Below are 17,939 nucleotides of genomic sequence, written 5' to 3'. Positions count from 1 at the left end.
AATTTACCATACCATTCCTATGAAATTAGTGTACGTACGATTGTGTTACTTCATCTCTTAGGTAGTAGATAAATACAACAATTCAGTTCTCAATTGTAGTATTAAAATACAGACAAATAGAATGTGACGGGTGTCATAAATGACATTATGTTTAATTATAATGTATAATTGCGAATATAGGAATATAAGTTAAATATAGTAAACATAACCTATAATTTCCATATGACATAACAGACATATGTAGTGGCAGGGCATTGGAGACCACCAAAATTAGACAGAAAGTGGCAACTGGTACAGTAAACATAACCTATAATTTCCATTTGACATAACAGTCATATGTAGTGGCAGGGCATTGGAGACCACTAAAATTAGACAGAAAGGGGCAACTGGTACAGTAAACATAACCTATAATTTCAACATATCTAAATATCCGTGCGGTGCAACTGAAAATTATTGAATCGTGCATAAATGAATGTACAAGAATTTCGCAATATTTAATCGAAATAAAGGCAGGTATTACACATACGAACAACGTAATTTTCACACCAAAAATAATGTTACACCTTAACTCGCAAGGAATTATGTCTGAAGTGTCTCCTAATCATTGTTTTAAATTCTGTTAATGCAATTACCTTACATTTTAGAGAAATATTTGTTACTCTTCATGCATTCCAATTAGTTTATATGGTTGAAACGCCGCCCTTCATGATCGGGTTAAGCGAGTCACATGGTCTGCCTTTCGGCCTGTATTAGATCACGATGGCAGTGACACAGTCTATTGTTCCTAGTACTCACAGCGCTCCAAGCGGCTAGCAACTATTGCAAGAAATGCAAAGAATCATCCCAAGCTTCATGACTGTATATAGTAGACTGTGTTCTATCACCACCACCACCACCACCACCACCAAATCCGAATTGGCAACAGAATAATACTGAAGTCTGGAACTTAAATTTATTAAATAAAAATAGATTATTATAGTATCTTGGGAACATTATAGTTTAATGTAATTAATCTTAATGGTATGATTGAATGAAGGAGGTGTTATGTTATGGAATACTGTTCTTAAGTTTGTATGGAAGTTGTGCAGGAGCTTCTTACGTCTTACAGTGCTGTACAAACAGCTATACTACATGCATTTCAGTCTATTTTACTGTAATTACTGCATAATTAGTGTCAGTTTAAATTCAGTGTACAGTAGGAACCCCTTTTTAACGAATCTCCGAGGATTTACTTCCCCCTCTTAAATTGGTGTTTTCCTTAAAAGGAGGTTTACATAATACAGGAAGGAAAAGCTAAAATAACTAGTACTAATATGTGTGTTATATACCAAACATTGTATTCATTTAATTGTGTCTACAATTGAACGGCTGCCTAGAAAAATGTAAGTCAGTTTTTAAAATTTGTCGAGAAATTAAAAATATGTTTATTCCATACTAACATTGTTAAATATTACAAAATATGACTGTGTTAGGTCCGTATTAATACTTCAGTAGGTATGCACACCATTTATATATGTGTATTGCCTTCATCTTCCAAATAACACAACTTTTTTTAACATTTACAGTAGAAAAACGTTGTATGTCAATCCAGAAGAACAATGTTGTAAAGCAAAGAAACTTAAATATTGTCCATATTTCCTGGTAGATTCTTTATGGTTGTTACATTTGAGTACATTAAATAATAATAATAATAATAATAATAATAATAATAGACAAATTTATATCATAAGAACTTGAAACAAATTACACAACTTAGATCATATGTTCAGGCATACAATATCAATATTACACAGACAAGAATTTTTCTTCTTTATTCTGTTATTAGGCCATGGCAGAATTCAGAGTACCCATGATCTTATTACCTTTAAGTATTCTCCTTTAGCATTCTATAGGCCTACATTGACTTAAAACGTCCAGTTCGTTTCACAGCTGGTTTAATGTCACCTTTTTTCGAAGTATATTCTTTCCCCTAATTCTTTAGTGTATTACGTACATTGTCCTTTCATTGCATGATATTAATCTTATGTTTTCTTTTTCTATTTACGTCTTTTATGAGACCAAGTGACATGCTACAAGTATGATTGTCTGCCATTTTATTTGTGTTACAACGTTATTCAGCTCAGCAACACAATCAAAATACTACAGTTCTCAAAGTAGTGTGAATATCAGCAAGACGATGACAGCACATGATGCAAGATGTGCGATACAACATTTTTCAGCCGAAAACTCAGTTTGGTCAAAAACGGACTTACAACGTTATTCTAGGCAGCCATTCAATTATTATTTACAATAAATTTATATTTAACTAAATTGAAAAGTGAACATTCGTCTGACTACTCCCATGAAGTTGATCTGAAATAACAGGAAATAGGAAATTACTTCATACCGGGTAGGTCTAATACTGAATATAATCTTTACAAAGAAAAATTGATTAGGCATAGTTTGTATTTAAATTTTCAAAGTTACTTATTGCTTTTTGAAATAGTCCAGAAGACTAGTCTGTTTTCTCATTCCGGCGTGCCTTAAAGTCAGGAATGCTGTTCCCATTGGTTGATGATGTTTATCACATTCCTGTCAATGTTTAAGGAAGAATAGGGTTACCATACATCCGTACTTAGCAGGACATGTCCGTATTTTAATGCTCTGTCCTGCCGTCTGTATTGAATTTTAAAAATGTTATAATTGTCTGTATTTTCTTAATAAGCTTATAACATTAGCTTAAAATAACTTCATTATAATCTATAATCATCCCACAGACGATTAGTCTATTTTCAGTTCATTTTAGTTATTTATTTCCAGTAATTTCTGACTTAAATAGTACACTAGCGGCCCTAGTGTGTGTGAATTTTAAATATATATCTATTTATCCTCTTTGAGTCTTACTTTCTACAAGCTCCATGTCCCTTGAGTCTTACTTTCTACAACCTCCATGTCCCTTTGTGGCGGGACGGGAAGATTAGCATATTACTGCCATACTTCTTGTTGATTTGTGAAACTGTGATAGCACATAGCAACTTGTCTGGATCTGTAACCTTGTGTGTGCACCATAGTGAATCATGGGGAAACGAAAGTGAAAATTTACTGTAGAACTAGAAAGAAAATTCAACAAGTGTTATCGAAAAGGACGTACAGATGAAGAAGCAGAATGTTTGGTATGCAAGTCAGGTACATAATATGTTTCTGTTGCTGATTGAGGGCACTTGATCTAGAAACTCATGTTTCCACACGAAACATAAAAGTAATATACAGAATGCATTTTCTTTTTCAAAGATAACCGAACAATTTTGCAAAGTAAATTCTCCATAAAAGTGTCTTACATAGTATAATCAAGACCATTGCATTGAGTGATGCAAATCTATGTAAAAAAAATTGCACGTCAAATACTCCTACTTCACTGCCACAGAACTTATTTCCAGTTTCTATGCAATAAATTCAGTATTGGAAATTTTCAGATTTAGTTTTTTCTCAGATATGTCTGTTATTGTGTAAGATATACAATGAAATATTACTATTGTGGCAACTGAAATAGCAATTAATCAGAATTCTGTTTTGTAATTTGCACCGAAATTAAAATTTAGTATGTAAGGAAATATCTTAACCTTTAGGCAGTCTTGCAGTTCTTTGTAATATTAGTACTCACTTAGGGTGTTACTGCAACCCAATTAATAATAATAATAATAATAATAATAATAATAATAATATGTTTTGAACTTCATTTTTATATTTATTTTCATATGTGATATTTGTCTAGATATTATTAAAATGACCAACTTGGAAGTCATTTTCAAAGTTTAAATATGATATAGGGTTAATTAGCAAAAATTGACAATTTTATAAATTCAAAAAAAAAAAAAAAACTGCCACGTAGCAAGCACTGCTTCATCAAATCGTCTTCATTGCCCTTGCACCCTTTCAGAATATGCTTGCACATAAATAGGTTAATTAATTATTACACTTTCGTCTTGTAAATAAGGGAAAGATATGTTAACAGCCTGTGGAGTAACGGCTAGCGCATCTGGCCGCGAAACCAGGTGGCCCGGGTTCGATTCCTGGCCAGGGCAAGTTACCTGGTTGAGGTTTTCTCCGGGGTTTTCCCTCAACCCAATATGAGCAAATGCTGAGTAACTTTCGGTGCTGGACCCGGACTCAGTACACCGGCATTATCACCTTCATCTCATTCAGATGCTAAATAACCTAAGCTGTTGATAAAGCATCGTAAAATAACCTACTTAAAAAAAAATATGTTAACACAACATTTATTAATGGCCTTAACAAACTGTAGGCTTAATGTAGAAGGAAGAAGAAAATAGGGGGTATCAAAAGTAAATCGTGTTAATTCACTGTGTCACCCTTCCGAACTTTTGAAGCTTTTGAAGCTTTTCTCAGAAGCTGACAACAATGCCTATTGTATTAAAACCTAACGTGACAAAACTGGCTATTTCTGTCTCTAGACAAAGTTGAAGACATTCTTGAAAGGTAATGAAAGTCACAGCATGTTAAACAAAACAGTTTCCTACATATAGTGTTTTAAATAGAGATAGGGAGTGTGTGTACACCCCACCACACGAGTTCTTAATGGTTAACATGGATTTATTTTATTTTGGTTAACATAGGTCACTCCTGAAGGCACCAATATTATTTGTAAGAACAATATCATTACTGATTTAACTAGGGTTATTCACTTCTGTTGTCATCTTGAACTGCAAAATTTCCGTCTTGATGTTTTAAATGTAGCCTTTCAGTTAATGCTGTAACACAAAAGGTAAATATTCAGTAAAATTATATCTAAACCTCTTTAGAAAATTGAAACATGCTCATTTACAAGATCTCTCTGAAACTAGATGTAATTTCAGCACTAATGGATCAAAATTAAATTCATTATTCAATAATGAAGTGATAATCTGGGGAATAAGTACCTTAAATTCGTGTACACATGGATTTGAAATCTGGTGTGCCAGAGTAGTTTCAGTACAATATTAGATCTTTTTACATGGTCGTGAACAATTGAGTAGCTTAATATCAAAGGCGGACATCTGACCTCAGATCGAAATTTATATAGCTGTGGATTTTTATACAATTTTTCATTCTCTTTCCAGTTATAGTGAAACCATATGCAAATTCTAACACTACATTTATAAAATAAATTGTGTTAAATATTACAAAGAACACTGTGAAACAAAAAATTGTCTCTAGATTAAAACTACGGAGACGACAGATGTCCGTCTTTGATATTAAACTACTCAATTATTATCTTCGAAGTGCTACTTTACATAAGGGCTTAAATTTCATAAACACGTAATTAGATAGTGAACAACAATTTAATATAATTTGTGTGTGTGCATGCGTGCGCATGTTCGTCCCCCCCCCCCCCCTCAATACATTATTCGGTGTGAAAAGAACAGAAATCAGTTAATATGGATGGTAGAATTTCACATTCCTGTCTGTTATAATGGAGTTTTGTAGTAGTTTCCATATCTCTTTTTTTCAGTTGTATCAAGTCAAGCGCCAAACAGCCAGCCCAACCCTTCTCCCTCAGATATGAGAAGAGCATATGAAGCCTTAGGGATTCCGTCTCCCAATACAGTGGCTTCAGGTCTAATGTCACATACATCCATTGTGCCCCGTTCCCGGGTGGTGCCACCTGGAATTGGTGTTGGCCCTACTCCAAATGCTACCACTGGGCCAGGTGGTAGTGTGAGAGTTCTTGTACCTCCACACCCGCAAGGTAAGCAAGATTTATATTCCTACTTTTTCCAGCCTCATTGTTGAACGTCTAGGAACATGCGACTCAGTTATGGTTTTACAGTTTTTATTCCTAAGAAACATTGAGATGCAGTACTTAACTTGGTCCTTTTCCTCTTGTATTTTTGGATGACAATAGTCTTTACACTTAGGCTTTATTATTGGGTGCTGTGCCCCCCTGTTCACAGGGTTTAAATATGTACCCAAGGAAAATAAAAGTTTTGGGTTTGTTGACTGGTTCAGTGCCCCTCAAATATTCACGAACCAAACCGAATTTTATCTAAACTTCCTGTCAATATAATATAAATTTAGCTTCCCTTAAGAAAAGATTGCCAGATTTGACAAAGCGTATTACATATAATTTGGAAACACACCTAAAAGGTAAAATGATATACATTTGAAACGGTTAGGGAATCGAATATACAAAACGTCAGAAAAATTTACACCTAAGTAGCGTTTGTGCTCATTTACAGTTAAGAAAGGTGGGCAAAAATACCATCAGATAGGTTAGAATGATTTGAATGCCATATATCGCGAGAAAAATAATAGTACGGATTTATTGGCATTGATATGTAAACCAATCAACAGCCATCGGTTAAGATAACTTGAAATTTCATTATCACTCCCATACAAATGATTTCTCAATATCTGAACCGATCCTTTGAGGGCACTAATGGCTATTTCCTCGCGATTTAATGAAAAACAAAAAATATAAAGTGCATCAAATTTGTAAATCTACAACATGAGGCCTCTACTATTACTATCTTTCCACAGATAGCTGTCATAAGGAGTTTCCTTGGCCGTTAAATACCCATCGTTGAAAACTAGACTTAAAATAGTGAACTTATGATCCACTACCGACCGTGTTAAAAGACCACAGGGGGAAATGACGAAACTGTATTATCACTTAGTTTATGAACACCTTTTATAGTACGGATTATCCAATTTTTTTCGATTAACCGTTCATTCCACCCCCTTCATTACTGCAGATAATAGAGGTTCTACTGTATATACTGTAGTTAACTTCCAATCTTATAATAGAAGGATTACTTTCGCCATCAATTAGATCCAATAACTTTTCTCTCATTCTTTCAATTCTGAGGATCTTCTTCCCCTTCTCCTTCGAATCAATGTTTTCACTTTTTTCGTTACTTGCTTTACAGTTAAAGAAATGTTTGTTCTTCAAGTCATGGTTTGAAAGCAGCATAAGCCTTTGCCATCATTTCTTTAATTTCAGACAACAATGATGTGTTTAGGACAACTGAACATTTCTTTAACAAATTCAGAAATACTGCTATCAGTTGTTGAGAAACTGAATTATTACTTCATTTTATGGTGATGTAAAATATTGCGTTTGAATGTTAGAAAAGTCATGGTTTTGCACTAGGGAATTGTATAAAGTGGGTATTTTTAATGTTCAGAAAGTATACCTTTTGCACTTTACATTTTCGTTACATTATTTTTTTAAACTATTGTGGTAATGAAAATAAAAAACAATGTTTATTTAATATTGTTTTTGTGTTTGCATTAAGAATTGTTGCTGTATTAAATCAATATAAGAAGTGTTGTAAATAACAGTGCATTATGTCGTTACTCTGTACATTCCAGCAGTGGCAATACGTGGAATACATTGAACCTCGAAGAAATAGTCTGGCCTCAGCTGTTCAATAGTTTATACACTGCCAGTCAGATTTATTTATTGCTTGACATACTCTAGTTTTCTGGCTCCAAAACAAATCCACACAAAAGATATAATATATTTACAGGGATATGTTGATACACTGATTCTTGATTGGGTTTACATGGTTGCAGAATACAAAGACAAATATGAAACCTTATTTGAATCAGTAGCATGACAATGTTAGTACTGTGCTTGAGCTAAATTCTGTGCATCAAAAGGAAACTGTATTGCATGTTCCTGCAAGGAAAGTATTGTTTTAAGTGCTATACATAGTGACAGTGTCTATTTTACAGTATAGATCAGACGTCTCAATAGGGCCTTCTCGGAGCACTTCCTCCTCTCGCTTTTTTAATGTAAGAGTGAAACAAGATGCGGGAGTAGTTTGTGTATCTCCAGATGACGTCATTGACCGCGACGTTTGAATAGACATATCAAATTGCTATGATGTAACAGTCAGTCATTGTGTTCATCTCCGAGGAAAGAATGTCCTTATTACCACAGTCTAGTATATACAGTCACGAAGCTCTATACGTAGTAAATATGCATCCATGAATAGTTGCTAACCACTAGGATCGCTAATATCGCCTCATTACAGACAATGCAAAATAGTACCGGCACAGTCTATTGTTCCTAGCACCCTTACAATTCAAGCTTCGTGACTATATATACTAGACTGTGTTATTACCGCAAATGTATGAATAAATAAAACCTTTCATAGGGAAAGTGAAATTGTGGGAGTCGCAAGTTTCAGTGGGTAACTGTTACAACTTCTTTAATCTAGAATTTTTACCTAACTTGAATCAAGACCGGTGTAACAAATAATTACGTAACATGTCTGGTTGTTTATGCTTCAGATTTCTTCATTTTACTCATCGATATATATTATTAGAAAATGAATGTATTATTATTATTATTATTATTATTATGAAGTACAGAAGGACTTGAGAAAAGAATTTGAGCTCGGATTTAAGATTTGAATAGTTCTAATTTTAAATAACTGTTTGTGAATTCCTAAGATGTTTTGGTTATTTTTAATTATTGAAAACATTACGAAACACATTAACTATTATTGTAATGAATATATTAATATTGGCATATAACAATACGTACTTCAACAACCAAGAAGTTTAATAATGTAATTATTATTTTAAATATAGTACAAACTTAAAAGAAAAGAGAGATACCAAAAACAATTTACTAGAAATGAAGTACTGTTGTTGTTTAGTCAACTGTTCGAAGACAGGTCTGAACCTCTCACAAGTAATACTAACAAAGCACCACTTATGCGGTAACTAGGCCAGGAGATAATTGGGTAGGGTGGCCAGTTCCTTGTGCTTAAATAAGTACTTAAGAAATTCCTTCCGAAAACAACCGTCTATTGTGACATGCATATGAAGTACAATACAAAAGTACAGCTTTGTAGCATTTCTCCCGCGACAATTACAACTCAGCTTGCTCACGCTTGTAACATAATCAACTATCGGTCATCTTCGGATATTGAGCTTATCTGTTCAGCTGACTACGCTGTCTACACTTTCTCTCTGTAACAACTTCTGTGCGTTGGCCTTGAGATGCCTGGTATAGATGATGAATTACTGTTTCCGTGAAAACAACTCGTATTTATTAAATTTTGAGTACCTTTTTGTTAAATAACTTGTATTTTTATAATTAATGGGCAACAATGTGTTTAAGACTGCACAATTCGTCAAATTTTGAAGAAACTAAATTTTTCGAGATGAATTGTGAGTTATGTAATCCATAGATATAATACAGCCCAGTCAAAATAAGGATAAAATGAGAATTGGCAGACCTTGGATAACTTCCAAAGCTGAGGACAGTCTATTGTACTGATTAATGAAATGAAAATAGGGAAGGAACTGCAAGATAAAATAATTGTGACAATTATTAAATACTCTATGGCAATTTTTAGAAACCATTAGTTTGGAATTATTACTGTACAAGACAAAATGTATTGTGTATCTATTTATAATGTATTATTATTCATCTTGATTACACAACTTTTAACACTAGATCACTTCGGAATATATATGGTAAGACTTTCCTGTGTTAAATTTCAACGTACCCCATTTACATGTTTCGACCTATTTATGGATCATCTTCAGAACTGGTCGTTGTTGGTCTTAGCGCCACTTGTTCTGTTTCCTGTGAGGGTGTATTCCTGTGGTATAATGTAGAGTCAAAGAGTGTGTGTGTTTTGAAGTTGAGTTGTGTGTTGAGAATTTCGTTGGGGTGTGTTTTTATGTGTCTGTATATTTCATATTGTTGTAGTGTATTTAGTTTGTGGCTTTTTGGTTGGATGTGTAGTATTTCCATATCTGTGGGTGTGGTTAGCATTCGTAATGTGTTCTGCATATGCATATATGCAAGACAAAACATAATCACAAAAACATAAGAATACAACACAAACACAAGAACACAAAAAATACATCACACTAACATACGAAAACAAAAACACATTCAAGAAATTAAATTACAACATCGCATACAGAACAAATAACACTCTACAAAAACATCTCAACACACAAACAACACAGACAAACAAATACAACCACACAGGCGTATACAAATTCAAATGTAACAACTGCAACAACTTCTACATAGGACATACAGGCAGATCGTTTCAAACACGTTACAAAGAGCACATCACAGCCATAACAAAATTACAAAACACCTCCACGAATGCTAACCACACCCACAGAGACATCAACACAGACATGGAAATACTACACATCCAACCAAAAAGCCAGAAACTAAACACACTAGAACAATATGAAATATACAGACACACAAAACACACCCCAACGAAATTCTCAACACACAACTCCAAAACACACACACTCTTTGACTCTACACTATACCACAGGAAGACACCCTCACAGGAAACAGAACAAGTGGCGCCAAGATCAACAACGACCAGTTATGAAGATGACCCATAAATAGGTCGAAACATGTAAACGAGGTACGTTGAAATTTAACACAGGAAAGTCTTACCATACATATTCCGAAGTATTATCATTATTATTATTATTATTATTATTATTATTATTATTATTATTATTATTTTGTTACAAATTGAACTGTTTTGTTTGGAAGTTTCTAATTTTCAAGACATGGCACAATTTATTTCATGTATTACAGAAATTGTATGCTATAATGAAACATTTCTTCTGAAGCCATATAGTATTGTGTATGTATTATACTATAATCGGGATGTATTTTTGCTATTCTGTGTATTTTTTGCAAAATCAAATGTGAATCAGATGTGTCAATAAAATAATACAGCTAATACCAGAAATTTAAACATCTTTTAATATCACTCATAACAAAATGGCTTTTAAGGAACCCAGAGGTTCATTGCTACCCTCACATTAGCCCGCCATCAGTCCCTATCCTGAGAAAGATTAATCCAGTCTCTACCATCATATCCCACTTCCCTCAAATCTATTTTATTATTATCCTCCCACCTACGCCTTGGCCTCCCCAAAGCTCTTTTCCCCTCAAGTCTTCCAACTAACACTATATGTTATCACTTATACCAGTCATAATAAAGAAGTATCTGTCAGCACTGTGTAGAAACGACTTTGAGGAGTAAATCTCTGTGAAAGGTTGGCAGAAACTACTCCTCAGGAAAGAAAATACGCAGAAGTTAAAAAGAGGCAAATGACCACAACATATTTGACAATTGATGACTGGAAGTATGTCCTATGGTCTGACAAGTCGAAATTTCAAGTCTGAGCATAAATGAAACACTTTCGTTTTCTGTTCATTATCTGAAAAGATGCATCAGGATTCTATAATTCTAAAATTGGAACATAAAGTTCGATTGTGATGTGTTGCTGTTTTTCTTACACTGGAGTTGGTAAATTCAATATAATGAAAGGAACATTGGATAAAAAGTCTATTACATTTTATGAATGCACGCAGTTCCTTCTGGGAAAAGTCTACTTCAGCTAGGGTGGATTATGAACATTGGCAGTGCCAGGATTTCACAGTTGGGGGTGCGGATGGGTTCCTATATATATATATATATATATATATATATATACAGGGTGAATCTTAATATGTGGTACCCACGTCACCAGAGGGAAGGACACACCAAAGCAATGAAAAAATGCTATATGAACATGTGTGCATTTGTACCTCTTTTCCAAGTTATTGGTACATTTGTTTTACTGTAATGATAGGCTTAACATTACAGGAAATGCTCAAAATGACCCCTGTTGCTTGAATGCAAGTATGCAGTAGTCCTCTTGTAGAATTCCGCACTCTTTCGAATAAAAATCCACGTCCTATCCATTTGTTAGGAAATAGTTCATTCAACACAGGTCTGGATTTTTATTTGTGGGCTATCTAAAAGAACTTGCATACTCGCCTTCAGCTTTGCTTGCCCACAACTGTTGTTGTTGTCTAGTGCCTTGCATCTGGCAATGAAGCCATTAGCAGTCGTGCTTTCCAATACTTTTGAACTGTAGTTTCTTCTGATCTTAATGCTTCACAGGTCTTCAAGTGATCTTCATTCATTTCTGCTGGATCATTACACAGGACACATATGGGTGAAGCTGAGATACCTATTCTGTAGAGATGACTTGCTAGACAGTCATGATTTGTCAATAGTCTGAAGGCTGCAACTGCTGTTTTCCTTGGTCTCTGGGGGATTATATCTGGGTTGGAAAGTAGTGTAATCCATTTTTTGTCTTTAGCATTTGATTCTATTTCTTGTAGGTATGAATGAGAAAATTTTGTAGTGATCAAGCGTTTTATTGAGAAATATGAGAAATTAAATTTAGATTTTTGTTTTATTGTTGTGCCTTTCTTTGCGAGTTGCCCACAACTGTATTTTTATAATTCCTGCCTCAATTCTGTCTCCAACGCCAAAAATATTCATATCACTACCTTGAAGACTCGTATTGAGTGTGTTCAAGCACGCAAAAATATTTGCTAAGTAGGCTGCCATAGACAACCAAGAGATTATTCATCTAATCACATGGACATTTAGTATCACTCAGAAATAGTCGTACTTCATCACTTTTGCATACAGAAGTGCATTGGTTATCCAGAGAGCAAAATTGAGTGGGTTATAAATTATGAGATGTAAATAATGCCACGGACCCCCAATTGGGAAACACTGTCTTATAGAATGAGGTGTTGTACACTCTTATATTGTTTAAAAACATGTTTTGATAACTGATGTATTACTATAAGTAAGTTTTTTATTGATTTGGGGATTATTGAATCTCAGGAAGAACAACTTTTGCAGCAGTGCAACATAATCCGTTTGGTTCATTATCCCATTTTTTTGTACATTGCATTTATTAGATATTTTATCCATTTTTCGTATTTGAATACCATTAAAATGATCATAATCGATGTTTAGATCGTAATGGAATGCTAACATACTGTTACTGTGTATTAACTTTCGACTACACTGTCTAGTAATATGCTCTTGTTTGTTAATTCTCTGATAACGTTCAGAGCTGTTTCCTCTTTTTTTGAGCCCAGTCAGTTCGAACTCTCTTATTGGCAAGTCACTCAAAGCATTGAATGTGGTTTGTCTTGCTTGAACCGCTAAAGTGTTTGCATAGTTATTTCAAAAACGATTCTTCTGTTCTTCCTCACTCTTATTAAGTCTCCGAATTTTGTTCTGCCTTCAGGCAAAAGTGTTTCGCTATAACTGACAAACGTTCTGATGGGGGCAGATAAAAAGTTCAATTTTTTTCTTCCACCATGTTAATAATGTCAAAAGAAGTGCTCATACAAATTTTGGCCACTCGGCCGCAATTATGAGGCCGTCCAGAAAGTGATTTTTTCTTGAGCCGTTTATAGAAAACAGCACAATTGCATGGAAATATTTATTAAAACAGGTACAGCAATTGTTGCGCTATTTGTAAACATATCCCCCACTGGAATTGAGACATTTGTCATACCATAGGAACCATTTTTGTGTTGAAGAAGTCAGCCTCCTCAGATCGGAACCAGCGTTTGACTGTGTCTGCACCTCTCTCTGTTGATCCCATGATATGAGAAATGTCTCAGATCCGATGGAAAATATGTTAAAAAAATAGTGCAACATTTGCTGTATCCTTTCCAATAAATATGTCCAATGAAATTGTGTTTTCTTTTCTGTTAGCGGCCCCTGGCGAACTTATTTTTTTACAGCCCTCGTAATTGTGGTTGAGTGGCCAAAACTTGTATAAGCACTTCTTTTGACATTATTAACTTGGTGGAAGAAAAAATTTTAACTTTTTTATCTGCCTCCATCAGAACGTTTGCTTGTGAGACTTTTGTTTTTGGCATTTTCAAGTATACCACAGACCTGTCTAACATTAATGTATAGAACCTTTTCTCAGAGAATACTACCCTAAATTATTAATGACCAACTTATACTAATCCGTTACAGACCTGTTACTAAATCTACGTATTACTCTGTGAAGAGATATATTAAATCTACATACTTAGACTTCAACAAACAAAATTTGATAACACAATCTCAAGGGAAAAAATGGAACTCTCTGCATCATAATCCACAGTTAATTCCCGATTTACCACGAAAATCGTCTGTAGTTGCATTTAGATTGGCAACAGGCAATGACTGTTTGGCCAAACACCTGCATAGAATTGGAATATATCAGTCCCCTAACTGCCCATTGTGCAACTCAAACCAAGAAATGGATTCGGAACACCTCAAAATCTGTGCTTCAGTGGCTGACCATGATAATATCTTTGAAAAATATTGGAGTGCAAGAGGTCAAATGACTTTATTGTCAAACACCTGGCATTAGAAAATAACAACTTATCCATTAAATGAACAAAAAACAAATCTAATTCAAAGCACCACATACTTTAGTGCTCCTTTAGCAGGCAGCAGAATCTAGATGCTCTCTGTCATGACTCTCGGTAGAGCAAGGCACAGTCGTACGGTGTCATCTACAGAGCATTCACTTACATGATGTAGGTCGAAGGCGTAGCAACAGCACTGTAGAGACAAGATGTGATGACTGAGAAGGTTATATACTTAATAGGTAACAGTTCTGTGTAGTGCACAATATTCCATATTGAATAATTAGCAAAGGAACGTCTTTAGCACGACTTGTGTCTTGTAGGCCGAAGTCCACCCCTCTGAGCAGGAGACCTTATATCAGTGATATCAAAGCAAGCGCATTTTTCTGACCTTGACGCTGTGCGCGGGCATCAAGCGCTAAGTATGGAAAGAGGAAGGGTTGTGTATGTGAATAATTATGAAATTTTATGTCGTTATTTTTATATGGCTTCTTTCTGTTTGATATTATCTATGTTGTCTGTAAAACAAAAGTACTAACATCAATTTCTTAATATTGCTGTTGTCTTTTAAATGTTAATAACATAATAAAGAGTTAAGACTGAATATTCACATAAATTCCATAGTAGTACAACTATACTGTACTAAATGCATGAAACACATCATTAATAAAGAAAGTGATATCCCCAAAAAAGAGACTGAGTATGACATCATAAGTTGGAATTGGTATTGATGGTACCTTTATCCTTATAAAAGTAATCAATAAACTAATCAAAACAGTATTACAGTACAAAGCAAAGTTAGCTAGGTGCTGTATATGTTTTAAGTGTAACTAATATTCCATAACAAAACACTTATCGCATTATGCTTTTAAGGTGATATTGGTGAGAAACTTCCTATCATCAGAATGTGAAATTATTTTCTCGAAATATGCTGAAGCTATAGAGCTGACATTTTTACAACACATAGGCACGTATCTTTTGCTTATGATGTGACAGTAGTTGCTTTGTTAATTCATTTCCTTACAAACAATTTCCATGCAAATATTTTCAAAATTTTAATACATTATCTTCAGTAGGCCTAATACGTATTTACGGTATATCAGATTTACGAAAACATTCTGTAAGGCTACTAAATAAATAGGGCTATATCTGAAAATTTGACTTTTGTATTAAAAAAGTTGAGAAAATATTTCTTTTCAGTAAAAAAAAATCAAACTTCTGAAAAATGAGCATTAAAATTAAAACTTACATTCTTATAATGCACTTATACTTCTCAGGCAAATCTAAAAATGAACATGGATACAGTTTTAATAAGTTCTCTTCCCTTTATCTATTGAATCAGTGCTGGCCATCCCTGAATATAGCTCGACCAAGCGGCATATACCACCTCTTTCTGCTGTAAAGTGCTCAGGTTCTCCTGAGCTCTAAAGCGCGCGCATGCCCGTATGGGCATCAGTTGACATCACTGCCTTATATATTCGGTCAATTATGGCCGAATGTTATAAATAAAAACAATTAACAATAGATATCTCAGTCATAACGTCCTACAATACCAGATGAAACTGAAGTAATTACATAATTAAAATACGACTGTTTGGTTCATGCAGCATCCGATTTTGATGCAAGAATAATTCATTTAACGTGTTTATAAATTAGTCTTGAATACATTCCTTTACAAATCACTCCAAACCAATATGAATATAGTGTAGATTGTGTATGAAGGTAATTTTTGTGTTGGCTCCATTACGCATCTTTGTTTATGTAGATAAAAACACATTAAAGTTAACATGGTACATAAATATTATTTTAAGAACCACAGGAAACAAATGTGGGTAAATGATGAGCACAAGAACGCCATTTCATTGCAGTTTGTAAAATCAGTTGTATAATGTAGACAATGAACAGCTTCAGTGAGCTCCAAGGTAAAATACTAATTTTTACTCCATTTGTATTTTGTTTTTGGTCCAGAAGAAATACTCGTCTTTTATGACAACATTCGTAAAAAATACGATATAAGGATATTTTCCACTTCTTACTGTGGCAATTAATGTTTGTCCAAGAACTTTGACTAGCAGTGTATATATTATTATGTAACGAGAAAGCATATTGTATGATTCGCTTTGCAGGTACTGTTAAACTATTGTATCCCCGAAGAAAAATGTGGTCTCAACACATTACCAGTACATTGATTTTAAAATCTTGCTATTCTTTAGTTCTCTTAACCATTTTATCACTTTAACGTTGCTGTTTGAAGAAATTAAAAGTGACAAAATATAGATTAATTTTGTTTAGCAAAAATGTTGTATGTTGTATCTTCATAGGTCAGCCTCAAGCTTCAGTGGTCTCAGCAAGCTCACAACAGCAGGTTGTGCCTCCCAATGTTTCTCTTCCGCTTGGAAGTGATCCTGGAGCGAATCCCAGTCAGCCTCCAGGACAGCAAGGACCAGCAGCTTCTGCAACACAGACTGCTGCCAACATACAGCAAACTGTTGCAAATATGTTCAGCCTAACAAACGATGCACAGGGAGGAAATGTAAGTAATTATATATAAACCTATCTCGTTACAAAAGTGTGGAATGTGAGAGAAAGTTATACCTTGGATTTATGAAATTTGTTTATTGTGAATTTCATATTTATCTTCATTGCACAAATCCGATCAAATTATTTTTGGTACACTCATCTGTTCTTATTGTTAACCAATTACAAAACATAAACACAGATGTATAGACTGTAATTATTTCATAGTACAGTGAAACCTCTCCTTACGGACACTCCTCATATACGGACAGATTTTAATGTCCCAACTGAAATAATATAGAAATAATGATAAATTTAACTCTCGTTTACGGACACACTCAGACACGGACACGGACAGTTGTTTCACAGTCCTAAAGCTTGCTTTACCTCCTGACTGCGGACAGAACTTGGATTTCAAGACCTAATGTGTTAGAAAAATGGAAAATTTAGTACAGAAATTCCTTAACATGAAAGAACACAATAAGGGTCTCGTAGGCTACCACTAACCCAGCCGGTTACCCCTTGTTAGCTGGAAGCGGGTGGATAAACAAAGTCATAAAATTTAATCTGTCTGATGGGTCCAAGGTTTGCGCGATCGTGAAATTGTATTCGACATATGATAGGGTTAATAGGATTATTCTCTTCACTTCAATCAGTTGTTCTGTTTCGAGAGATATGGCACCTGAACGTAAAGGTTAAGTTGAAAACTGTAAATTACAGTACTGCATAACTGTAGACCTAGAATAAAATTGCATGGCACAGTACTTTATTTTCCTTTTTCGGTCTTATCTACTGTAGTTCAAAGTTGCAAAGAATTTAATGTAGTATACTGTATTTATAATTAAACTACAGTAATACGTTTAATTTAAAGTGTGAAGGGATATATATTGCATATTACAAATTTACTGTTAGATTGGAGAGCCTCCCTCTCAATAAAGGACACCTCCCAGATGCGGACAGATTGTTACGTCCCAATGATATCCGTAAATGAGAGGTTTCACTGTATTTACAATATTTATGTACTACAGTGGTTGCCAAACACCACGAAATTGTGACGTAATAGAAATGCAACCCGCACACCACTATCGCAGGGAGAGGGGTGGAGTGGGTATCTCCTCAGGTAATGCAGTGAATAACAGTACAGAGACGGACTGTGACCAAAAAACGAAAGCAATATAATATTATTCTACTTATTAACTAT

General features: G+C 34.4%; 1 protein-coding gene across 6 annotated transcripts in view; it reads left to right on the top strand.

The window, feature by feature from the left end:
* nej (nejire) overlaps positions 1 to 17,939 on the top strand; it is a 304,634-nt gene that overhangs the window by 90,762 nt on the left and 195,933 nt on the right. For all 6 annotated transcript variants that reach the window (XM_069841285.1, XM_069841284.1, XM_069841283.1 and 3 more), the window contains 2 exons: positions 5,489 to 5,725; positions 16,543 to 16,754. In XM_069841285.1, coding sequence (XP_069697386.1) covers positions 5,489 to 5,725; positions 16,543 to 16,754 — 449 coding nt within the window. The remainder of the gene's footprint in view (positions 1 to 5,488; positions 5,726 to 16,542; positions 16,755 to 17,939) is intronic.

Source organism: Periplaneta americana, chromosome 12, assembly GCF_040183065.1.
Source record: "Periplaneta americana isolate PAMFEO1 chromosome 12, P.americana_PAMFEO1_priV1, whole genome shotgun sequence".
In the NCBI taxonomy this organism is placed as follows: Eukaryota; Metazoa; Arthropoda; class Insecta; order Blattodea; family Blattidae; genus Periplaneta; species Periplaneta americana.
The sequence above is the reverse complement of the archived record's forward strand: the minus strand, read 5'-3'. Positions and strand labels throughout refer to the sequence as shown.